The sequence below is a fragment of the Stegastes partitus genome, unplaced genomic scaffold, assembly GCF_000690725.1.
Source record: "Stegastes partitus isolate 25-593 unplaced genomic scaffold, Stegastes_partitus-1.0.2 Scaffold20, whole genome shotgun sequence".
NCBI lineage: Eukaryota > Metazoa > Chordata > Actinopteri > Pomacentridae > Stegastes > Stegastes partitus.
This window is the reverse complement of record NW_007577751.1, coordinates 38,709-65,713: the sequence shown is the minus strand read 5'-3', so window position 1 is coordinate 65,713 and position 27,005 is coordinate 38,709. Positions and strand designations below refer to the sequence as shown.

Sequence of the window (27,005 nt, the reverse complement as noted above, 5' to 3'; positions counted from 1 at the left end):
TTTTTTTTTTAAAGAGAGAAAACCGATACAGAAAAATGCTTCAATGGACCAGAAATAAATCAAGAAAGGTTTAAGAAAGAAAGAAATGTACCTACTGTATATTTTAAAAAAACAGAACCAATCATTACTGCAGTGAGCAGATTTACATTTTCTGCCGACTTTAAACCTTGTTTAGGCACTTGCGGTTAATTAGCTGTAACAATGACAACTTAGCAGGGGCCTTTCCTCTCTGATTGCCAGAGCCGGATCGCAGCACATATTGTATTTATCAGGATTGAGTGGCACCAGCTGTTTGTAAATCCGTTACTAAGTTCACCATAAGTCCATCATTAGTCATTCATTTAACATCAAGCTAGTTTCAAATCGTTTTAACTGTATAGTCAAAGCTGTATAATGTGCAAATAAACGGAAAACAACTGTAGTGTCAGACAATCAAAAGCAATAACCTATGTAAACAGTAAATAGCCATATGCCCACATGAGCTGTGGCAGTCAGAGCGGGCGAGATATGTTAAACCCATTTGCAGATATGACCTTGTTTTTATATGCACACATGGAGGAATGTTGGTATTTTTTTGTTGTTTTGTGGTACTATTCATGTAGTTCACAATGAGTAGGAGATGTCGGATGATGCTAACCTAACCTAATTTTCGTGAACTTGAGGATTTATTTTATGAGACGTTTTATTAAAAAAATATATCAATGTAGTTTATTCTTTATATATTTATATACTCTTTTATATTTCTATTTTATATATCAATATATTCCTAATTCATATATTCTTTCGTGGATAAGCCTCAACCATATTCCTTTACCTCTTTTCTATTCTGACCAAGGTATATTTTAACAAACTACCATTCACTTTGTCGTCTCATTTAGTTAACTGTGCAACTGTTAAGCCTATCAGTAGCAGGGTGCAAATACTAAGAAACAACTAAACTCTTTGTAAAGAGTAGTTTGTGTAGCGCAGCTCCTTTTAAATGAGTGTAAATACCCATAAACATAGTAAAACCTTTGCTCATAAACAGGCTAATTTTGAACTTACAAACTGCTGGTGCAGCCGGCTCATGAAACTATGATGCATGATCAGAAGTTCTACTCGAAAACAGATATACTCAGATAAGTGAAAAACTATAAACTGTATATATCATTAAATAATAAACAGTGAACTCATGCTTGTGGGATACACATTCATAGATTCCCACCTTTTGTTTTTTTTAATAAAATGTTAACGTGTTTTATATTTTCTTTAGCTTTTTGCATATTTTTCTGTCTCTGCTACAATTAAACTGCAAAAAATGGCAAATAGGAATAACACTGTGATGGTAACAGGCATTAGAAAAGAGTGGCAGTACTACTAGTGAATACCCGGATGTTTTTGTTTTTTTTGCTTTTTTGTTTTGTTTTTTTGTTTTTTTTATCACATTTTGTTTCCACACAACAGTCAATTCAGAAAATGCTGTAAAAACAATGTGTGACAATCAGTGGAACAGTTTTCTCTTACCATTGTTTTGTAGAATTCTACCCATAACATCAATATGATGACAGTAAGAGCTTTTCTCACATGTTGATGGTCAGTGGTCCAGCATGCTATGAATTTAACACTGACGTTCTTCTCCTTAAAACTCATATCTGTGGCATAACTCTGGTAGGTTCCTTTGCTAACAGAGATTCAGCTACTGTATATGGCACCAGCGAGGTAATAGCTTGCAGAGCCTGTGATATGTTTGGAGGAACAGCACACAAACATAGGAAATACACACTGTTCACAACTGCAAAATCAGACTCCAGAGGACATACTGCTGAACAGAGAATAGTACAGCCTCAGTTAGCATAGTATCATATGGGATTGAGTACTTTGAGCGGCCTGCATCAGTCTTGACCTCACAGGCCTCAGACACTGTTAGGGTTATAACACAGCATGTTCAGTTGCAGATTTTCATCCCAGTGTCTGAGGATGATGAAGAGCTGATTGGCAGCAGCCTTGATGGAGGCTAGATCTCGGCCTTCTGGGATGTCCTGCGCACTCAGCCACATGCTGGCTTTGGCGGCGACCAGTTCCCACTCTATGAAGTAGCTGGCAGAGCTGTGCTCCAGCCAGGCGAGGGCCACTGCTGTGGCCCAAACCATGCTTTCTGGATCCAGCATCCTCTTTAGCACTCCGCCAGGCGATGCCGTTTCCGAGCCCCCTGACCCAGAGCTGCGCGAACTGTCCGTGTGGGAGTGTGGGGAGAGCGGGGGCTCGGCAGCGGGGGATGGACTGGCTAACGATGAGGGGCCAGTATCCGCCCAGGCGCTCCTGGACAGATGAGAAGGGCTGTAGACGTCTGCAGTGTGCTCTGCAGGTTGCTGAAATGTTTCTGGCTCAAACGGCGATCTGGAGCCGCCATCGGCACTCTCTGTGCGGCGGCTGCTGGAGTGAGACAGGTGGCCCAGGCTGGTGCGGTGGCTGGTGAAGGGGGACGTCCACTTTAACTTGTCCATGGGTACACTGATGGCATCACAGAGGGCTGCATCCAGGGGAAATGCCCCACTAGCTAACTGCAACATGACCTGCACAGAAGGAAATTGTTACCGTTCAACCTGAAAGTGAGTTTTGTATATTTTTTATTTCAGCCTTTATAAGCAGTGTGGTGGCGCTGCTCAGCGAGCGCTCATTGTAAATTGATTTTCAGCTTGCAATGTGTGAGGTTTTTTTCAATTATTATTTTGCATAGAAATAAAATAAGAAGTGGGAGATCACCTGAATAACAGTTTTGAATTGATGCTGTTCTTCTGCACTGCACAGCATATTTGAACAAAAGTCAGCATTTCCTGCTCCAATCAAAAGCTTGTTGTGAGCTGGCTTTCAAAAGGGTTCCTCATTGTTATGGAAAGTGAAAATCTTTTCTTTGACAACTATTCTATGTATCCTTTATTCTGTAGCTATTCATTTCTTACAGATATTTTCTTCCCTCTGAATTCGGAAAGTGATGAAAACACATTGTCAAGGTGGTATGTGTGGCATAATTAAAGCCTACTTCAACATCTCGGCTAACCGAGTGATGAGTTGTAGCTTTAGGCCCTGTTAATCCATCCATCCATCCATCCATTATCTATACACCGCTTAATCCTCACTAGGGTGGCAGGGGGGCTGGAGCCTATCCCAGCCGATTTAGGGCGAAGGTGGGGGAAACCCTGGACAGGTCTCCAGCCTATTAATCCATCACTAGAAATGCATTTTCCAAGTCAGAAAAGAGGCAGATGTGTGGTTTGCTATTACACCAGTTTTGGAAAGAAAAAATGAAATTGTTGCATAGTTTATAGAACTACTCCCAGGATCTATCTAGGATACTCTTATCAGTGAAATATCAACTGACTATTGTGGTATTTATTGTTAAATATGTTAGCAAAACACTATTTATATAGTAATTCGTTTTTAATCCGAGCATGAACAGTATGACTCATAAAACAGATGGTAGCCAGTGCTTTTTTGTCATCTTTGTATTATTTTTATTGTTATCCCATTTTTTTTTGAGAGAGACTAAATTAATTTGCAAAGATGGAGGTATGCTGAGGCCTCAGAACAAATTAGACTAACCACTGCGTGTTGTTCACACACCCTCTAACTCAAAAGGCCGTGACACATTTGTCTCTACAGACTGATCTATACTCACTTCAAATTAGTCTCCATCAAAAAGGCATGCAGCCTGACAGAACATTCACATGTATAAATGTGTTCCCCACCAGAGGAATGTAGTCTTTGTTCTCGTTGTCACTCTCTCCAATTGAATCACCCGACTTGCTGTGAGATCGACACATGAATCCTTTGGCAGCTCGAGTCAGGAGACGAGTCCTGCTGAGGGCCAACCTGACAGAGGGGAGAAGGGGTGCAGGTGTTAATCACAGCGTTGCACTACGTGTGGCACACATCACTTTTAGATTCAACAGACTGCTCCTATCAGGATAGACAAGCAACACGTTTGCTTTAATGCTCTTCTACACCTGATTGGATTTTTAGCCATGCTACCAGTATGGCACTGGGGGATGGAAAGGTCATCAGTCTCGCCCTTTGTCATGACTGAAATAACTCAGACAATCATTGAATGGACTGACATGAAAGTGTACAGATTATGAATGTCTTCTGCAGAACATGCCTGGTGCCCTAAAGATAAACCCTAAAGCCTTCAGATGACTGAAGCACGAGTGTTTTGTCAAACCCTCAACAAATATATGATGGATTTGCTGTGAAATTTAAATTTAAGTTAAATTTAAACAATAATAGCAATAATATTTGCAATATTGATTCTTCCAATAGTTTGTGCAATATCAAATTCAGTATCATAATATTTCAACTTCATGTGCAATATTTTGATATCAGGTGAAATATCACTTTACTACTTTAGTATTATTATCAGCATTACTCGTTCCTGTCTTTTTTAATTTGCTTATTTGTATTTTTATTAATGTATCATACCTTTATCTGATTGCTTTTTCTATTAGGCCCTGAATTTTCTCATGTAATGTCATTTTTTTCTGTTTAATATCTGTCACAAGAATTTCCTTCAGGATGAATAAGATTCTATCTTGTACAGATACACATAATTTAACCTATCTCATCTTATCCTGACTTACAGATGTTCATATTCCTGCAGTAACTTTAGTGATTTTTTAACTTTTCATCTAGCGTCGTCACCATTTCTCACATCAGTTTGTTCAGTCATGCAGTATCTGATGGAAAAAAAAATTTGAAAACTGCACTTCCATCAGCCTCAGCTGTACTTTAGTGGGAATTAGAACTTCACACAATTCTAACTTTATGATTTTGCAATTTTACCTAGCTGTGCAGAGGTGAGCAGGATTCTCTTTTTCTTTTTCACTCATCTATTTGTCATTTTTCCCAATGGAATGCAAGACTATAACAGTTCCAGGACAGAAAAATATCTGAAAAATATCAGAAAATATGTGTCATCATGCCCAATTTTTAGCTACTTTTAACCACTCACCACTTTATTTCCTTCATTAGCACAACTTTTCATCCTGCCAGACATCAAACAAACTAGTCATTTTCTATCCTCAAAGTGCTGCTAGCATGACTCTTGGTCTTGTTATTAAGGGGAAATCAAGTTGTAATTAAGCATTACATGTTCACAGCGAATGATGGCTCCAGCATTATCCTGATGCATTAACCTCAAGACTGCATGTTCTAAAAGTCAAAATCAGCTGACAGAAATGGATAAAGATGAAGATGTTCAAAATATTCTACTCCCTGTGAGGCAGCGGAATAATTCTGTAGTCATGCAGTGCTGCCACTCAGCCACCAATCACCCACCTAGCAGAAAAAAGACTCTCCACAGACTTCTGTGATTGGTCAGAGGTCACAGATGGACTCCTTTGGTAGACTTAGAGACAGAGAGGCAGAGACAGAGTTCGACACGTTTAGCTCTCAACATGACTGTCATATGATAAAGAAAAAAAACACACATGCAGAATACTCCAGCAGCTGTCTCGCCTGTCCAGGTAAAACCCTTCTTGTTTGCTTATATGCCTTCAGTATGTACTCATTGTTTTGTTTTGTTTTTAAAAAAAAGGTCCAGACAGCTTTTGTCAATACAATCTACAAAATCGTGTTGACTTCTGTCATCACTACAAAGAAGAGGGACTAAAAAAGTCAATAATCTCAGGTTTCGCATTTGGTAAAAAAGCCACTCTGTTGCTTAGAAAATAGACTGCCGGGCAGTTTATGTCAAAGCTCTTTGTGAAGGGAAATGAAGGAGACGCAGTAAATTAGACAACTGGCCAACATGTGAAACTTACCCTCTGTGAAGCTGCACCTCTCCCAGCCAGAGGAGGAGGGTGTGCTGCATGGAGAGGCAGCATCTTCTGCACCTGAGATAATGATGAAAAAGTTTTAAACTGAACTGTCAGCTTTCCTTTATTTTGTTTTCATCATTCCAAATCTAACAAGACATTCTTCTGACAGTTGTGTCTAATGATACAGATACAACTCATCTGCATCATGCCCAGTGAGCACCTTCTTATTAAACTGGCAGATGCTCGATCACAGTGCTGGTCTTCGCTCTGGCTGTTGCTATGCCACCACTGAAAAAGAGGTTCCAAATGTATCCTTTTGTTAAAGTTGGAGTATTTTTAATATAGTACACAGCTTTCCAACAAAGCCGATGACGTAAGGCTGCAACCTTTACATTTCAAATACAGGCAGGTTTGAATTCATATACAAATGTAGAAAAATCAATTTCATATCACCTTTTCCTCAAAGAATGGCATTCCTCTGACTGAATACTCACTACTTCGTATTCAATAAAAGACCTCCTCTACTTTCCTCTATAGCTCTTATTTATTTCTTCCTCCCGCATTCCTTGTTGGTTATTGATCTAGGATTTAAAGCTCCTCACAGGGACTGACATGAGCTAAGAATAACAACAGCCTACTGTTGGGTATCAGGACATCTTCTGTTTCCTCCGACATGCCACCAGACTGAGAGCGACCTAGTCCAATGGAGTAGCCTTTGTTCTTCCTGCTCCCTGATCGAGAGCTGGAGTGTGAGCCTTTCTTCAGACCTTCACCTGAAAACAAAATGTAATTATAAGCAGTTTTCAAGCTGGCTTGGGCCTGTGCTGCACAATGTCTTGATTAAAACAATTTTGGATTTGGAATATAGCCAGACCTAAAATTTTGTGTAATTAAGTCATCACTTTTTCTACATTTCTGCGTGTATGCATTAAGTTATTATATTTTTTCCTATTGCAAGTTTTGAGTCAAGGGTGGCTCTTTGAAATTCTTTAATTCATATAAGAAACACTCCAAAACTAAAACATTTGATTTAAACTATATTTAAAAAGCACAATAAGAGAAAAGCACAAAACTTTCATATTTTAGAAGCTCAAAGCAGAGATTATTTGCTATTTTTGCTTAATTTACCTCTCTGAACCCTTTGAGAACACAGCCTGCAGTTCAGCTGAAAAATTCCTAACATTTCATCTGAAATTCCTGGATTTTCCACAGTCGCTGAGTCGCTAATAGCTTCACAACTATGTTGAAGAGCACAGAATTTTTATATTATTTACATAATCTATGCAAATGATTTATTTTTGGTCACTTTTTTTTCGAAAAGACATGTAGAATACAGTGACTTTTAGAAAATATCAGGATTTTAAGCTTTGGTTTAGTCAAGTTTTAGACAGAATGGTAACTATCAGTAGTTAAGGGTTATTGAGAAAGTTGAAAATCCAGAGATTCTTTCTGTTCATACAGTTTCTGGCTCTGATAAATTTTGTACTTTTGCATTTTCTTTAAAGATAACTTGCTTTTCAAACATGCAACACACTGTAGAGGGGTAACTACTGTAATGTTTAGTTGATCATTAAAACTAATTCAAAAATAATATTTTTCTAAAGTGTAATCATTTACTGTAGTTGTTTAGGCTTTTAAAGATGTAATTAGTGAGTTTCAGTTTGTGCTGGTCACCATATTTCCTAACTTTTGGACAGAGTTAGGTTTTCTGTTCCCTTCCTGTGAAGAGACACGAGAGTGGCATCGACTTTCTCATCTAATATATACAAACCTATATATCATATCATATATATATAAACCTCTTCGCATTTAAGCCATATTACTTACCAGGGTTTATGTAGTCAATATGTGTCTGCAAATACTCATTAGTGTCCAGGTCGATGGGGACAAAGGCTGTGTATTTGCTCAGTATATTGCAGGCTTTGCTGGTGTGAATAGCATATAACTGGTATTTCCTGCCAGACCCTGTAAATCACAATAAACACAAAATGATTAGCACATCATAGGATTCCATCATAGTTCATAATATAATATTATTCTAAACATATATAATTCATAGATGAATCATGCATAACATATCATGAAATGTTTTTATTTGCTTTCTCATTAAGAGGAAATTGATATGGCTCTCATATCTGTTAGCTTAGCTTAGCATAAAGATTGGAAACTCAAGGAAACAGCTTACTTGGCTCCATCCAAAGGGAACAAAATCCACCAAAGAGCATCTCTTAAGTTCTTGACGTGCGACTTGTTTGTATAAATTTGTTTTTGTCCAGTCTTCATGCTAAGCTAAGCTAATCAGGTGTTAGGGATAGCTTTGTATTTGGCAGACAGATAAGATAATGGTATCGCTTCTCTCTAATAATATGATTAAGCCAAAATATCAAACTATTTAAAGTTAAGTCTACAATTTCAATAACAGCTAAGAGACAGTTTAATATCACCCTTTGACATTAGTCTTGTAATTTCCTAAAGTTTCTTCATCATCAACTTGAGCTCACCGTGTTCAATCTCACACTCCTTATCCGCCATGTGCTCGAAGTCCTGTATGATGGAGCGTCCAGCCAGGTGGTGGAAGGTCTCGTTCCAAAGCTCCTCATGAACCTTTTCCTCACGTTCCCGGCCATTTAGGAAGGGCTTGATATCAAAGACCACCTCCCACTTCATCGGTTTCCCGCACAGCAGTCCAGAAACCACAGCCTTGCAGTCCCCGTTGTGCTGGCTGGCAGCACCCAGATCTGAAATTAGGGTCTCCTGCGGCGTTTCTGCTTGACATAATTGGTGTCCATAGCCATCTGAAATATCGCAGGAGCAAAATATGATACTTGAATCAGACCGTGTGTTGCGTTCTTATTTTCCTTCAACATATTGCCTGGCACTTTGAACTACATTTGTATTAAATTAATTCATCTCCTGCTTCCATTCTCTCTCCATATAACCTGTTTGAATTGCACTTCAACTAATAACTGTTTTCTAAAATGCTACCTCTTTTGTTTCTAATTCATCTCCAAGACAATTTTCTGTTTTGTCCCCAGATATAGAAATACATTTCCTGTGCTCCAGATTTAATACATCTATTTGTGGTTTTGGGTCATTACAGCCTATTTGTTAATCGGACAGTTAGTTTAAGTTAGCATAACAACAAGCGATCTCTGTGACATGAATTTGGCCCATAATGCTATAACATGGCGTTTTTACATTTCAATAGATACAACATGTAAATAATTGAGTTTTATGGGGTTGTTTTAAAGCCACGTTAGCCATTTAACCCAGTTTTAGTCTTAGCTAAGCTAAGCTAACCAGCAATCGGCTGTAGCTTAATATTGACATTCCAGTGATGCTTCTCATCTGACTTACAACAATATTGTGAGGGTATTTCCAAAAATGCTAAATTACAGTACCCTATAATAAGTATTTACCCTTCTGGAAGTTTTTCTCTTAAAATACATTTGTACAAAGAGTTTTGTCATTTCTTGTCAGAAAAGCCTAATTAAATGGACCAAGATTCGATGTTAAAAAACAACAAAAAGATCATTTTTTCAGACAGGAATGAGTGGTTTTAATAGACACTATTTTTATCAGGGTCAATCGTCATGTCTACGGCGAATCAGAAATGCAAAACTGTTTATTTCATGCAGCAGCAACCTTGATCAGTTCCACTGAGTCTGCTTTAATTCCACACTGCAACACATTTATTATCAACAAAACATGGACTCTGACCAACTTTAAAATGTTGAATTTCTTCCTTTTCAGTCCATTCTTCATTATCACAAAATGGTTGTGCTTGTGTTCTCACCTGTGTCCCCGACGCTGCCAACAGATGGGCTGTCTGTGGATGACCTGGATCCATCTTCGCCAGGAGCGTTGGAAGTCATGGGCGAGACGCTGTTGCCGCCTGGCGGAGGATTGTCCTGCGGTTGCGAATGAAAATGAACGTCGGAATTGGCATCCTGCTGCAAAGGCGGCTCCTGCTGAGGTAGGGACCTGTGACAGCTGCCAGCACGCCCTCTGGACGATGTGGCGCTCAGGCTTGCCAGCTGTGGTGGGATGCAATAGAAAGTGTTTTAATTCAAAGTACCCTGGTGATAACGCAGGTTTAATAACACATGGAAGTTCATCTACTAATCGCAATTCTGCTCATTTCTGTGGTCACTCAGGCTCAGAGTTCATTGTGCTTTCAAGTGATTAATGATATAAGGATTCTGAAATTATTTAACTGTCATTTACACTGGAGGTCATTTACTTGTTTTGAAAATGTCTATAAAATGGAGAAATCTGAGCAAAGCTATCCATCACAGTCTCAAAAACACCAAGATGATGTAATTGCATTTGTCATTTTGACTGATGAGGAGACCAAAAAATTTAAACACAACAAGCTGCAAACGTTCACTTTGTGCTGTGTAGAATAAAATAATTTGAAGCAGTGCACTAAAAGGACTCTTTGGGGTCTAAGGAGAAGAGTAAAAGCCTTTAGATCGTTGCAGCATTTTATAAAATACTCTTTGTATCTACTTATTCAATCAAACAAGAATGGAATGGATCCTCAGCTGCATTTATAAAATAAGATATAATTTCTTCACAGGCTTTAACATTCTGTTTAGTTACACTAACCTGCTCTCTGAGTAATATTCACCCCTAATTGCCATTCATAGATGCTGCCCTTCATTACTGAGGAGGGCACATTAGTCTGTTCTTGATTATTTTCCAGGCCTGACACGGGTCAGGTAGATGTTTAATTTGTCAACAACGTCTGACAGCTTGACATCGCTATTATTATACAAATTGAGATTCTCCTGCCTTTTGTGGGTTACTTTCTGTGCGGTTTAAACACATTAAACTCACAGCATGTGAGCTGCAGCACCATTACACACTGAATCAGAAATATTTTGCTCACTAAATCTCACCTGGTAGTCATTCTTCCACTGCACCTCGTGTTCAGGGCTCATCTGGCCGATCAGTTCCTGAACTTTGGCTCTCCTCAGTGGATTCTTTGTCATCACGGAGCTGGGGTCACTGGGAGTGTAGACCTTCTTGGCTGGGTTGTAGTCTGTGATCTGGTTGGTACTGTACGCACGCCTTCTTGGTGATGTCTTATCAAAACCTGTTTTTTTTTTTTCAAAAATAAAAATATTTAAGTCAGACAATTAATATACATTTTTTTTATTCTGTTCTTCTGCAAATACCCTATTTTGCAACATAAATATTGCACATTATTGCAACGTTTTCCTGGACATACTCATTGGCATTGTTCTTCTATATCCAATAACTGTCTCATTCAGAGCGATGAATGACTGTGTTCTGTCAATATGTTCAGTGTGGCATTATGCAAGGACAATGCAAACAAAGCTTTTTCATTGCACTGATGACATGTCATTGCTGCATATGACAAAAAAGCCTTTGAATCCTGACTCGACATGCCCACTTCCACACAGCTTTGCTGCTGTTTGCTTTCCTGAACAGAGAAAAACAGCTGTTGTGCATAAAGCGCTTCATTTCGCCCTTCCAAAAGCATAGTTTTGATTGAAAAGAACTTCAAGTCTGTCAGATTTTGAGCATTTAAAGACCAATTTTTTGGACAAATATTACTAATTTCTACCAATTCACATATTTTCCACACACAAACTTAAAGACTAAACTTTACATGTACACAAAGGTTGATTTACAAGTGCACTTTGCAGTTGTTTGTGAACACTGCTTTACAAGCTGAAACCACAGCTGTACAACAGACAAACCAGCAGCTCCGTAAGGGTTTACTTGACAATAGTGCTTGACAATAGCATGACAGGATTCTTACGGGGCAATGCTGGCGCGCTGATGTTTAGCATTTTATCATCTAAAACTAGTGTGTTAGCGTGCTCTTCTTGTCACCTTGGGCTTGATGATGGTGCCAGATGAAAAGTTAAGGGAACACTAAAGGTATTAAAATTCATCCTCAGGGCACCATGGATGTCTCCAATAAAGTTTATGGTAATCCATCCAACTTCTGTCAAGATATTTCATTTAAAACCAGAAAAATAAGCCTCATAGTGGTACGAGATGAAAAATGTCAAGAGATCCCCAAATTCAATATGGACAGATGCTTTGGGAGCCATGAAAAACTTTATGTAATTTCATGTCAATCATCTACCAAATTCTTCAGCCTGGACCACAGTGGTGAAATAAAGAACACACAACTATGTATTGGGGCTAAAAAAAAATAACAGTTCCACCTATCAGTGCACAAACATGCCAGAGGCTACAGCAAACTGCAGAGGCAAGGAGACACACATTTTTCCAAATATATGAAAATGTAAATCTCCTCATTAAGACAGATTACAGTCATATGTAGTGTCAGTTTCTTACCCATGGTGTCAGGCTCTGTGGGGAGAGGACTGCTGTCTGTCACGGAGTCCTGGTAGGAGTCGTACAGAGTGCCAGAAGGTGTTTCCCTGTGGGAGCCCTGACTGTCGATGCCAGATTTCAGCAAGTCCTCTTCTTGAGAGTGGTAAAACACTGAGCTGGCGGACTCAATGGAGCGCATCATGCTGTATCGCCTCCTCTTATCCTGTCGAGATTTTGAGTAGGTGACAACATTTGAAATAAGTGCTTCAATAAAGACCCATTCACGAGGTTTGATAAAAAGCCACTTCGGAGTAGCCCTTTTCATCTCCCTTAAGATTTATTTCAAACCCCTTTCAGCAGCACCAGAGAAGTGATTTAAGTGGAAATGATTAAAGGATTTATCAAGCTCTCCAGGGTGTAATTTAAGGGCTCCTTTTTTGAAACGTTCACAACACAGAAAGTCATTATACAAGCAGTTGTTTGTTACTTTTCGGCAGGTTTCTTACAGATTTGGGGTTGGTGTGGTACCGGGTGGCGTCGCAAACCACACTGTAACCGATGAGGTTGTCCCCTGGAAACAGGAAGGTGTTGCCCACAGGGGAGAGCAGCACTTCTTTGGTTTCAGGAAAGAGCCATTCAATGGAGATGTCGCTGAGTACGGGAGACATGGTTTTCTTCAGGGACTTTATCATCTGTGGAGTAAAACAAAGCAACTAAAACAGGCCTTTATATATAAAACACAGCTCTATCTGACAAGTACATAAAATGGATGGCATCTCTGAGATATGATTTCCTAATTGGTACCAGTGGCAAACCCTCAACTCTTTGAAACCACTGTATAATGGCCCTCCAGTGGCCCTCAGAATGGCTGGCTGTTGTTAAGAGTGATACACAAAGCTTTGCAATGAGTACCTTGGGCTGCAGCCTCTCTCCGTCGACCAGAAACTCTGCTGTTCCTTTGGAAACTGTCGCCATTCCCTGCACCAGCCTCCTGCAAGCATTGTGTCCTATGCCGAACGTGAAACATCTGCACAAACACATTAAACACTGCAGTCCATGGACAGTTTGAGAGATACATGAGCATGACAACAGGTGTCTTCTCAGGATGTGCGCACATTTTGCAGACAATTAAAGATACGTTGCAGAGATCTAACAACATTTTCTTTTATAGTTAAAAGCAGAGAGATGCCTGCTGCTTGTCAGGGCTCTTCAGTGAAGTTGGCTGAGGCTTTATTATCTTAGCATTGTGATTCCTTTTTAAACAGAGGTTCATTTCGTTGCACCAGCTTTGTTCCATTGCATTTGTCCCATTTTTTTAGGGTTACACGTGTATGAAAATATTTTTTTCTGTGATTTTATTCTCTGCGATGTAACAAAACAGGGAAAATCAAAATGAAATAATGTTCAACAAAATGAACATTCAGTTTTTACAGTGCAGCTGAATAGAGATTCAGAATTGTTTTATCCTGTGTCTGACTGGCAGCACTGATTTGCAAACATAGTGTGATAATGACCCAGGAAGTGTTGATGATTTATTTAATGCAATCATCTGGGGGCAGCCATCCATTAAAAGGGGGAAGACTAAAGTCAATTATTTCCAAAGTGACTCAGGACAGCAATTCACAGTGTGAGATTTAGATGCAAGTAGCAGAAAAAAAACAAAAAAAACTCCCCAGTGTGCTGCAGACCTATTGTGCCACTGGTGCGCTCTCTTATTTGACAGCTGGTGTTCCGCTGGGAGTTTTCTTATTTCCTTATTCCAGCTCTAACACGGCGTTGGCATTTTTTAATCTCAAATCGAGGCTGCACAAATGCTGCCTTTCTGATAGATTCTTTGCAGCGATATATAATGTTTGACACTGACTCAACATAAGCTGCATGTTCCCGGATTTCATTTTAAGAGGATTACTGCTCCATAACCAGGTGTTGCATTTAAGCTCCCTGGCAAACTGGAGATGTGATTTTATGTTATCAGAGGCGTTTTGCATTTCCTATCTGCATAATGAGCATAGCCAGGAGATGAATTAATTTCCATTAGTATGTACAATGTACAGTAACTTCTCTGCCAAGCAGCTCCCTTCTTCATGTCAGCCTTTCTACTGAATGTCTGCAGGTACGAATCACAGTTAGCATCAAATGGGTCGTTGTGTAACATGTTTAAAGCCCAAAGAGCTCTAACAACAAAGGTTGCTGTCATACAATATTGACAAAATCCCCAACAATGTCACTCAGTATTGATGTAACATTCTAGCAGAGTGTTTTAACAGTAATACTTGCCTGATGTAGCGTGCATGGCTGCGAACCAGCTCAATAACTTTGCCTGTGTTGTTGACGGCCCCGTCTGTGAGCAGAAACAGCAGGCGGGGGTGTCCACTGAACACCGGCTGCCTCAGGATCCAGGTGAGCGGTGCCAGAATGTTGGTCCCCCCCATGTCAGCTCTGATCTTTCTGACATACTCACAAGCCAGGGCTAGGGCCTCCTGGATCACGAAGATGAGGAGGTGTTGTATTAAATTAGGTAATATGTCAAGCAGTAATGTGCAACCTGATTTCACAACATTAAGTGGGTTCATCCCTGAATTAAAATCATAGTTGCACTTCAAAACAAAATGGTAATGATTCAAAAATGGTGCCTGCAACAGTCATACCAAACATTCCTCAAGATAATACGAATTGCATTGAGGGAAAAAAGGTGAAGTTTGAACATTGAAACATCAACGAATAAGAATCACATGTAAATCTTATTTCAGCATTTATAGACTGTTTCTGTATTTATAGATATTCATATTCATACAAGACTTAATTACTCAAGTCCATCTGTTTACTTTTCTTCTTTGTCAACCCTAATGTAGTAAATCAAGACACCAAACTTTAGATCTTTCAATGTAAACTAACAATTCTCTAAAATGTGACCCTGGACTTGTTTACTTGTTCCCAGTATTTTCAACATCACATTGGGAGGCAGAGGCTTCAGGCTCTTCTTTTGTGGACTTAACTCCCAGTTTGGGTTCAGGAGGTAGACATAGTCTCTGCTTTCAAGATCAGGCTTCAAACTCTTTGTCAATAAAGCTTATAGTTCGGGCTGCCTCAGGTCACCCTAATCCATCCGTTAGTTGTGTTGCTAGAGGCTAAGACTGCTGGTTGGCTTTCCATTGTGCACGGGGTACCTAACATCTACTCTCCTCTTTTTCACTTTCTATGTATACATATCATAATTGTCAATAACTTGATGTCTTTTTTTCCCCAGTAGTTTGTGCTTTTGTCTTCTCTGGGGGTATCTGTGTGTCCAGCGCTACATGTTTCTGATCTGTGATTAACCTGTCCAGTGGTTATTATTGTCTTTGTTGCCTTTTTCCTTTGGTCTCTCCCCTGGATCCTCCCCCCAACCAGTCAAGGCAGATGACTGCATTCCCCGAGCCTGGTTCGGCTGCAGGTTTCTTCTTTCTACGGTCACTAAGAGCTTACTCAAAAGGAATCTTTGGATTCATAGGGTTTCTCCCTATGTTGTAGAATTTGGGGTCTTACTATGTGAAGTGCCCTGAGCTGGCGTACAAAACACTTCATTAGTCAAAGTGCCAGCATTCTGTAAATCAGACATACATCACTTTTAATGTTCCTTAAAGTTTTATTCAAACATACTCAAATGGTGTTTTTAACATTTGCTGTGATGTTTATTGACCAAAATTGGTGTGGACATGTGGAAAAAGCTCGTAACTCACTTCACACAACTCAAAGCGCATTGCTTGCGTGTATGTTAATGTGGCTGCATGCAGTTCGGACTTTTTGAAAGTGATATGGAATTGTACATTTACAACCTAATACGATTGCCGATTGCTTTGTGACCATGATGCTCATTTAGAAATTAAAATGATGTTGAGTTGCTGTCAGATTAATAGAAAGTAATGCATGTCTAACAGGGGCTTTATGTTGTAAATTGATTTTATATAAGTGAAACAGAACGGAATCAAATTAAAATGCAGTGAGCAATAATACTAAAACGATGGAATGCGTGCAAAATTAAACCCTAATTTATACCTACACGCGTTATGAATGTAATCAAAGGGAAACTAATTACTTTTCTTTCTCTTTTCATCTTTTTGTCTTTTCTTTTCATTACTGCAATACATTTAAAATGGCACGTGTTACAAAGTAATTAGTAGTTGTGCTACAGTCCCACTTACCAGGATCAAGTTGTTAAAATAAGGATTGTATTAATTAAGAGGTCTGTGCAGTCAGTAATAAGCACTGAAACTAACATGAGGTGCATCCAAAGCAATGAGTATCTGTTTTATGATTCGTGTTGCAGTTTGCTTGTGAGGATAACATTTTGTGTTTACAAGTAACGATTTCACAAGTCACTTTGGATTGTTGTATCAAGAGCTTTCCAAACTAAAACTGCAAACTGACATAGAATAATTGTAAAAAAAAAAAAAAAAGAAAGAAAGAAAAAAAAAAAAGAAACCTGTGATGTTTGTGGTTAAAGAAACCACTGTTAGTGTGAATCATGCTGAATCTTTATTGTTTGTGTTGTTTGTTTGGGGCTGTATATGATGCAGTGCTTTTCACTATGCTAATGTGTCTCCGGTGGTTAGCATCGTTGCCTCGCAGCAAGGTCGCCGGTTCACGTCCCGGTGAGGACACCTGGGATCTTTCTGCATGGAGTTTGCATGTTCTCCCCGTGCAGCGTGGGTTCTCTCTGGGTTCTCAGGCTTTCTCCCACACAGTCCAAAAACATGCTGAGGTTAATTGGTAATGCTGTACTTGGTTGTCTGTCTCTAAGTTTAGCCCTGTGATAGACTGGTGACCTGTCCAGGGTGTCCCCTGCCTTCACCCTAAGTCAGCTGGGATAGGCTTCAGGTCACCCGCAACCCTTTGCAATACATTTAAAAAAAAATGCACATCTGCATCCAAGCTGTACTCTAATGTTACATAGGTGTCGGATAGCTTGTACTGTGGCTTCACAGAAAATGTATTGGAGATTAGTTGTACTGGCAGGGGAAGACTACAGGCAGTTCAGAGATGGAAAACAGAGAGCACTGTGAGGGTTTAGCTAGCAATGGGCACCATGACAGAGACTTCTGCGATGTTTGATGCTGACTGGCCGAAACTAATGTGTTTAAGATGAGCTAGGATCAAGCTAATCAATTTTATATTAATATAAATAAATTGGTTATTAATTGAAAATGCTGCCAATTCTTGATTTAAAAATATTCCAAATTTGCATCCGACACTTGTGTGACAGGAGACGTAAACAAAGGATTGGGTTTAGGTTGTGCTGATACCGATCCGTTAAAATATTGATCCCAATCCTGATGTTGAATATCGAATTGGTACATCTCTAATGTGGTCTGTTGTGTAACACTATTTCCTTCTTTACTCCAGACAAACAAGATATTTTTCTCCATCCAAAGCAACAGTCTGAGTTGAACTACTCATGACTAATAAAGTGAAGTGGCGCTTTGATTATACAGAGCTATTTTACCTCTTCATAGTTCTGGCTGGTTGTGAAGAGCGATTTAAAAGTAGATCCGAAGCCAATGATGTTGAAAAGGCAGCCAGGCACCAGGCTCTTGAGTATAACCACCATGGCATCCTGAGAAGAATAGCACATTTAGATCCTGAACAAAGACTTTGATATATGAAATTAAAAAATTAAAGGCAAAACTCTTCTGCTCATTAGGTGCTTAATGGACGGTGGATCCAGCTACATCTGTAAATGTGTGGCTGAATGGAAGCACGGTGCTCTACACGGCTGTCACGGCAAATTTTCTCAAGGAGAGGAGTGAATGGAGAGTGGCATCCTGCAGTTTTATTTCATCCATCACTGTCTCTTCTGCAGCTGAGGGGCAATTTTTTATTTTTTATTTTTTTACAAGACTGACACTTATCTCAACCTCTATGCGAAAAACACAACACATTGGTTATACAATCCATAACAAAATATCTGGTCAGTTGCTTTAACAATGAAAATATATACTGTGTACGATTCCAGTTTTCCAGATCTTTATAACAGCATTCTGCAGGATTTCTTGAAAGATCAATGGGAAATAGTCATTAAATCACTGTCATGCTGACCCTGGCCTTAAGCTCGGACTCCACAGTGTCAGACACATCCAATAAAAGCCCCAGTGTGAGTCACAAATGAACAGCAGCCAGTGTTACATCACAGGGCAGGGTCAGTGCACAAGCAGGCAAATAACATACAAACATATATTTTTTAAAAAATATCAACTTTGAATGACACTGATTAAGCAATGCAGGTATTGATGGAGGCTCACATGAAGTCTGATATAAGCAATTGGGAGACGTTCAGTGAATAGTAAATGATTTGTCCGATCAATATCCTTGTGTCCATGCTCTTCTCACTGCTGGCTAACCACTATCTCCACAGACCACAGACACAGTATGGCTGTGAGCCCACAAAGCAATTAGACAGCCTCTAATGACATATCGTGCTTTGATGCAGTTGCTTTCCATTTATTTTCTTGGAAAACTTGACTATTTTGATGCATTTTGTGCCAGTTTTAATTATTTTTAACGAAAAAAATCTCTATAAACTGGAGTGTGCTATGTAGTGTAATTTATATGTAAATCAGCACGTGCCTTCATATATGTCTGCAACAACACACACCAAGGCAAGATTAAAATACCTTCACACGGTTGATGTTAACACCGCTCATGCTGCCGCTGCGGTCAATGAGGAAGATGAATTCACCGTGAACCTTCCTCAGATCTGAGCAGATAGATTTGAGGTCAGGACAGAAGTTCAGCATGACCACAGGGTTGTGGAGGATGTCCTTATGGAGTCGCTTGTGAATTATATCTACCTGGAAAGACACAGTAATCAAAAGAAATCATGAGCGTGAATTAAGGGGAACTTACACCATGAGATAACAGAACTCTTTGAATTTGCACAGGCTTAAATTCAACACTTGTAAACGCAAAAAGGGGGACACAAAAGAGACAAGTGATTAAGTCGATAGAGCACATTAATTATTGTAGATGTGCAGGCAGAATGTGGTGTGCCTTTGGAGTGTTTCCATAGAAACCCCCCTTTTTTATGGCTAAGTGCTCTCTCTCCTCCTCCTGCTCAGGTCCGTTGGTCACTTAACAACCTCATCACAGCAGAGATGTGAATGGACACATGCATAAGCAGGGGTGTAGTAACAGAAGAACTAACTAGCTGAGGGCCATTGAAGTCTTCTGTCCCTTCATTTATTAAACAACACTGTGCATAATCATCACAACAACCATGAGGAAAATAATGTTTCACAATGTCTACAAGCAAACCTCAGAAAGCATCAGAAATTTCTTTTAAGTAACGGTTTGAGGATATTGTGAAAAAAAACTATTATGAACAGCAGTTATTTGTACACAAACAAGATATGGTAATGATACTGCAAAGCTATTAAAGCAGACAAGTTGAAAAATAATAACAAAACTGAACCAGTTCAAACATTCAGTTAGATAAATACAGCTAGTACCGCATAATTGAAAGAAAGAAGAAAAAGAAAAGATTGTGAGACCTGACTAGCCGTCAAGTAAACACTAATTAGCTAGTTACAGCAACAGCTAGCCTTAGCTGAAGCTAAACGCTACAAAGCTATTTAAGTACACAGGTTAAAAAACATATTCAAACTGAACTAGTTTAAACATTCGGTCAGGTAAATGCAGCTGTTACTGCCAATTTGGTAAAAACAAAATTGTTTTAAGACCTGACTAACTCTCAGATAAGCACTAATTAGCTAATTAGATAGCAACAGCTAGCTAGAGCTAAACCTAAATGCTGCAAAGCTGTTTAAGCAGACAGGTTGAAAAATAATGCTTAAGCTGAACTAGTTTAAACATTCAGTCAGGTAAATGCAGCCGTTAATGCTAACAGGGGGGGAAAAGATTTGCTGGTTTGATAGCAAGAGCTAGCCTTAGCCACAGTTAAAGCTAAACACACATTTATTTTTCCAAGTCTGTATTAAAAACAAATCCATTTTGAAAAACTAACATCTCAGTAAATTAAATAATAAGTTTAATATGTTTGTGTTTGTTTCGGTATATAAACAGTTGTAGATTACATTATGTGGCATATTTTGTAGTATAAAAACAGCATTCCTGATTACTATGGACTGTAAATAATTAAAGTTTTTTCTTTCCTAAACCACGTAAAATGGACAATAAAACTAAAAGAACACATTTTGTTACAGTTTGGTTGCCGTTTTCCTGGCATATCCAGATTTTCTTGGCATTTTGTGTCGTAGCCTACGGGGTAATGCAATCTCATGAAAAATATGAAATCTGTTATGCAGTTTGTCAGCCAGCATAAAAAGCTTAAACTCTGTCACTCAACTTTGTGCAATGATACAACATGTAATTTAAAATGGACTTTTAAGAGTAATTTAGATGTTCTCACATTTTGTAAAACTAAGGACTGACAGAGGATAGGCAAAGTGTCATAAACAAAGAAAATACATAAACAAATAAAGAAACCTTTGCAGAAATCTGATTTCTGTGTCAGACAGAAGCCAATTCAACCCTGTGGTGTATCTGAAATCATAGTAAGTGGTATCAGTGTATTAGATTACATCATAATGCAATGTACGACCAAACAAAAGAGATGTGACAACATCAACACAGCTTCACAGAAGCAATGTTTAATGCAGAGATTGTTCATGTTACCGTACGCCTTTCATCTCAAAATGAGTTTGGTATGATATTGCTGTCATCAGTTCAGGTACATGGTGCTGATGTTGAAACACTCACTTTCCTCTCATTGCTTGAGTCCTTCTTGGTAGCCTTGATGAAATCACTCCGGCCATGAAGATACTCATCATACTCCTCCTGTGTCATGTCGCCATTCTCAATGAGCACATGTGGCAGATGAGGCTCTAACGTAACACAGTTGGTCAGGACAAAGACATTACTATAAACACTGCAGACAATGTTTGAACAATATCTGAAACCGACAGCATCACAGGGAAGGGTAGTGTGGTAATCTGAAACAGAGTTATCTCACATTGATGTTAGAATTAAGGGGTGATTGCATTTAAAGATGCTGTATCACAGCTCAGCCTCAAAAAGCAAAATGAGCTCAGAGGGTGGAGTAAATCTTGAGGATTTGGACTGTTATTTCTCTTCTGAGCAGGGTATTTGCAGGTCTTGAGAAAGCTTTAAAAGTATCGATTTCTGCCTTCTCAAAAATGTGTTTCATTTCTTTTCATTACAAGTATTTTTTTTAGGCTTCTGCAGGCAGTAACAGAGTCCTAGAATGCTCATTATAATGAAAACTACTGCACTGTTTTTTTGTCTGACCATAAAATTCATGCAGACCCTCAGTTAATTAGCTATTTTTGTTAGTTAATCCACCCATTCATTAATTTATCCATTTTCTGCTGCTCATGCGGGTTTTGTTTATTATAATTAAGTTAATACTCATTTATCATCCCTTTTGGTTTTTAACGTTATTGTTCATGCTTTGGCCAGTTTGACTGTGAAACCTGTATGAATTTGCATTACATGTGTTTTTAAAATGTCGTAGAAACTTTTAAATTTAACCTGATGATGCTGTCAGAAACTCCACAGTCAATAGTGGCCATTAATCAACTAAGCTGCTGATGAAAACAGACAGTTTCATTCTGTTTTTTATTATTATTATTATTGTTCATGGAGACCCATAATGCAGCACCGTTTCCTCCATCTCTCTGCTTGAGCTGAGCATCCATGTTGTGATTGAAATTGCAGCACCGGTCTGGGTTGAATTAAATTGCCTGGCACTGGCCGCAGGTCTGTTTGTGAACAAAGCCTTCATAAGAGGCCTATTGGATCAGTGAGACCAGGGTTCATTCCTGCCTCTGGGAGACAACTGGCCCACACATACTGCAGGTCAAGACAGCAGCAACAAATAGAAAGGCCTACCAGGAGAAAAAAAAAAAAAAACCCTGACAATTCACACCCACACAATGGAGTCTGACTCGGCTGGCATGTCATATATTATTAACAGTTTTCCTGATGAGGGACTCACACAAAAGTGAGGCAGTATATCACCACTGATCTGATCATAGGAAAGCAATGCTGTGGAAGAATTTCTGACAGAGGTGGAGGAAAAAAACTGTTTCAGACTACTTCACTTGAAAACAGGAAAAAGACTAATTGCAAGGCTGTGCTGTGAGTGAGTTTTGAAGTGGCGGACCTACCGCTGGGGTAGATGAGGATTTTGACAGGGTAGTCGTAAGTGTACTTGTCAGCCAGAGTGATAACAACACTGGTGGCAGAGCGGGCCAGAGGGTCTGCATCAGCTCTGATGGCATGAGAAGGGCTCTCAACACCTACACAGAGCATCAACAGCGCATCGATTAACAAGTGGCTCCACCTCCAGCCATGACTGCCACAGCAAACCACTTACTCACATGTAAATGAGCACAAACTTACACAAGATCTAGACACTTTTGAAAATACACTTACTTGCTTTCTTACAGGAGCTGCACGAGAAGACTGGTATCAATTTCACGTACACTTTAAGTTAAAAAAAAAAAAAAGAGCTATTTTTTATTTCTTAAAATACATAGTTTTTCTTTCAAATAATGGCAAATATCTGTAAAATTATGGCTTTCTTGGACTGATTTAAATACAGTAAATGTATTGTAATTTTATGGTCAAACATTGTAAAAGAATGAATGACCATTTGAAAAAAATACAGATTTTTGATGTGGATGTTATTTACAATTTTGGCCTGTTTTTTTTTTTTTTTTTTTTTTTTTTAATTATTTATTTTATATTTATTTTTTTATGGTTAGCATGTAAGCTACTTTTTTCTGTCATTTGACTAGTTATTACCTTTACTTTACCAATACACAGACAATCTAGAAAAAAAGAATATAATTGTGAACAAAAATTACAGTTAAAAAAGATTTCTAAATCGCTATTTTTTTCAGCTTATACATAAAATTTGAAGTTACATCCAGGTAGAGCATGAAGACTGAAAACAGCAGGTCTAACAGAGTCTCTGCTAGATATCTGACAACTTTATGGTCTCTGCTCTCTGCAAAGAAATAGTCTAGCAAAGCCAGCATATAAAATGCAACTTATCTTTTTACATTTTGGTTTCAGATTAACTGAACAAGATATTACATGCTAGTTATTGAGATTTTCAGGTAGTGCTACTTTTGGACAGAGTCAGGCTAGCTGTGTAGCAGTTTCCTGTCTTTATGCTAAGCTAGGCTAACTGTCTACTGACTGTGGCTTCATATTTAACAGATCAGGTCTTCTCGTGCAACTCACAGCTAGAAAGCAAATCTCCATTATTCCCAGCCGCTTGTTGCAGATGTGAGCACTTCCAAAAAATGCAATGCTTATGGATTTGCCAGTTTAATTCACTGACCTGCAAGGAGATAGGGAGCCCGTATCTCCAGTTGGAAGTTAAACTCATAGTCCATTGAGTTGATGGCCTCCTCCTCCAGCAGTGAAGCCAACCACAGCTGAGGGGAGTTGGGAGTTGGATCGTGTGGACTCGACGCATAGTTGTGTCTTTCCCGCCTATAAGTGGAACAATAAAGTCATAAATATAGAAAATGCTGTTACAGCCAGTTTTCGTCCATAGTCACACAAATATGGGATGTTAAAATACAGTTTAGAGAGTCAAATCCGATTTGGGAATACACCAGATTTAAACTCTAAATCTATTGTGCTGTAAATAAACAACAAGGTTTTGTTTTTGTTTTTTTTAATGATTTTGTCAGTTTTTTCTTACGTTCTGGAGAAGTTTGGGGACAGTCCATGCTCCTCGTTGATGGTTCTCTGTACCCGAGGTGTGCACACTGGTGGGGATGAGACCTTGATGCCTCCACTGGGCAAAGTGGAGAGTTCAGAGGAGGTACTGACCAGAATATGGACTGTCTCCATTGGAGGGATGATCCCAAGATAAACCACCAACACTTTTCTCTCAAAATCCTCATCCATCACTATGTGTCCTACAATACCACATTAGAACAGCAGAGAACCTCATTTTAAACATTCACCACAGTAATTGTGCTTCTGTAGGAGACAAAACTAATGCAAAGCTGTCAAGGTGACATCTTGGTGGCCTGATTACTTCCTCGACTCTTCATTGTAATCCCATCCGAAACAATCACTCTTACCACAGAACGTCTTTCTTACTGATGAATGTAGAAACCTCAGTTATATCTCTGTGAGCAACTTCACATCAACCTAAGAAGGCTTTCAGTGCATTCCTAATGCTAGACTTAAGATAAAAGCAGATCTTAAGAAAGACCACAGGCTTTCATTATCACTGCTGTCTCTGAGGATTAAGATTGCTCTTAGAGTTACGGTAATTCTAAGATGTAATTCTATTTAAGTGAAACACTATACTTCAGTGTTTTTGTTATATCATACACTGTTCCTAAATTTGCCTGTGATAAAATACTTGGATTGAACAAATCCTTGACCATACTTTGGTTCACATTATGTCCAAATATGTTGGATTTTCAAATGCGTACCAATATACCACAAGATCTAAAGGTGTAGTCCAATCCAATACTGCAATCTAAAACTGAAAGTGATGGGACCTATGAGAGATCGATTTAAAAATATATGATCAAACTCGAAGACGTCCAAAACATCCCAACTTTTCATTCTCAGTATGAGCGAAGCTCCACAACTTGATCCTACATTTCCAATGCATTGTATGTCTCTTCCTAACAAATCCACGTGTGAAGCCCCTAAATGTGTTGACTGTTAAAAGCTACCCACAGAGCTCCAATAGACATCATATGTTCTGTATTTCACATGATTTCACAGGTTAAGTAGTGCTACTTGTAAAAAGTAGGCAGATAGTCATTTGTAAAATCCAAATAGGTCTTTTAAGCTTGTTAACAGATTTTTTTTTTGGCCACTTAGAGGCAGCAACATTGACATATTTTCTTGCTTAAAAGTTGATATGACAAATGTGTCAGACAACAGCTACCTGTGAGAGCAATACATTGAAGTAGCATTAACATTAATTTAAATTTTTATTTCAGGGGGCAGGATGAATTAAAGCCAATATTCACTTTCATTTTAGCTCTGTTTTGGCCTCTACCAACTCCTGAGGGAAATATCTGCAGGAAATACAGAAATACTTGAGGTACTGAGCGCGTTTTTCAGATTGGAGACAGGATTTCTGAGAGGGAGCGAACCAAACTCTAGGGTTGCAGCTTAAAGACCCTAACATGCCACACAGTACTGGTGGAGATTTGCAGAGTTCATTGATTCTTCTGTCATTTCTTCACCACAAACACCTATAAAATTACACTGTTGCTCATCTGATCCTTACAACAATATTGGTTAGAGCTGCTGGAATCTTACCACTGCCACTCTGAAGAGCTCCATTAGATGTATTGCAGCAATCCAGGTAACAGTCATCAATTTTTGCCTTGTCTTTGATTTGTAGGGTTATGATTTGACTGGATATCATAGCCTCAAACCCTACAACAATGGAATTTTCCTCCATCGGATAAATGAAGATCCCTAAAAGGTAGTAAGGGAGAAAAAGACATGAAAAAAGCAACTGCCCATATCCACATTAGAATCAATTTTACAACAGTGTGTTTTTGTGAGCAAGTGGTCGATTGAAATTGGTTGAATGTGGCTAGCAATGGCACTACTGTAGTAAACAAATCAGTCTCACTCACCCTCGATTGCATGGTCATCCATATTTTCGTAGGTCATAGAAGCGGTCAGAGCCAGAGTGTAACCCCTGACACAAGAGGTGATGTCAGATACACTGAGCGGCAGAGCGCTACGGTTCTCCTTGTTAATGAGTCCAGGCATGGTGCTGGTTTTGGGATTCTGTTTTGAAAGAAAACACACATCAGGTGTTTATGCAAAATATATATGTATATAGAATTTGAGAAACTTTATGATTAGTGTTGTTTTGCAAAACTGGATATTTCGGTATGTAGGTGTTTGAGCATATCATGTACATTGTTTAAAAAGCTATATTTTTATTCAGTCTTATTTATTTATATCCCTACTTTAGCCAAGAGGGTTCCATTAAAATACAAGATCGCTTCTTTTGGGAAGTCTAGAAATATGTGTATACATGTGTGTCTGTAGAATGTATGCCCGTGCAAACATGTAAATGTACAGTAAACAACTAAAATGAGCAAACCACTGTTGAAAAATCACTAAAATGTGAAATGACTTCAAATTTCCTCTTCTCCAAACATTTCTAAGTACGAGTAGAACATTTCCCCTTATGGCCAATCAAAGAAAAGAAAAATAAAACTTTATACAGGCCAAAGTAGGAATACGGTGCAAGAAAGTGATTAAACTTGTGATCACTGACACAAAAGCGAGACAGCTTATGACCACGGAAACCAAACTGAGCACATATCTGATTTCTGATCAGCCTACTTCCATGAATATGGTTATAAAATTAGTTTCTATTCTTTGGGCTGTGTCCTCCTACATCATAGCTCCACATGAGAAAAAAAAAAAGATCCAGAAGAATTCAAAAATCTGATTGTGTGACTTTACAAATATAAAAAAGAATAGAATAAGATCATTGACAACAAAAAAAAAAATCTGTCAAAACTCTGTTGCAGCAACAACCATGAGGTATAGAATGAGCAACAGAACCACTAATCTGCAGCGGTTGTCTTCCTAGGATGACGCCACAGACGGGCTACAACCCAGCTCTGATAAACAGACAGGCCAGTACTCCAGACTTGGCACAGGGGTCAATGGAAGTTGGAGTTTCTGTGACAGCTCAGGCAGTGTAAAGGACAGAGAAGAATGCCAATCTGTGTGGATGACATTCAAGAAAAACACCCCTGCTTGCTCTTCTGCACAACACTGCACGATGAGTTTGCTCAAATGCATGAAAAGGAGCCTAATGAATATTGAATTCAGTTCAATTCAATT

General features: G+C 38.9%; 1 protein-coding gene across 1 annotated transcript; it reads right to left on the bottom strand.

Moving 5' to 3' along the window:
- Positions 1 to 1,892: 1,892 nt before the first annotated feature.
- vwa5b1 (von Willebrand factor A domain containing 5B1) lies at positions 1,893 to 25,910 on the bottom strand. Its single transcript, XM_008293098.1, has 21 exons — positions 25,772 to 25,910; positions 25,446 to 25,607; positions 23,851 to 24,070; positions 23,482 to 23,636; positions 22,298 to 22,429; positions 20,868 to 20,992; positions 18,764 to 18,940; positions 17,596 to 17,706; positions 14,391 to 14,593; positions 13,026 to 13,140; positions 12,620 to 12,805; positions 12,135 to 12,336; positions 10,698 to 10,893; positions 9,589 to 9,836; positions 8,294 to 8,587; positions 7,620 to 7,757; positions 6,431 to 6,565; positions 5,796 to 5,867; positions 5,311 to 5,380; positions 3,726 to 3,849; positions 1,893 to 2,552 (listed from the first exon to the last, which is right to left on the bottom strand). Exons 1-21 carry the CDS (start codon positions 25,908 to 25,910, stop codon positions 1,893 to 1,895), a joined length of 3,864 nt encoding a protein of 1,287 aa, XP_008291320.1.
- Between the last annotated feature and the right edge of the window lie 1,095 nt (positions 25,911 to 27,005).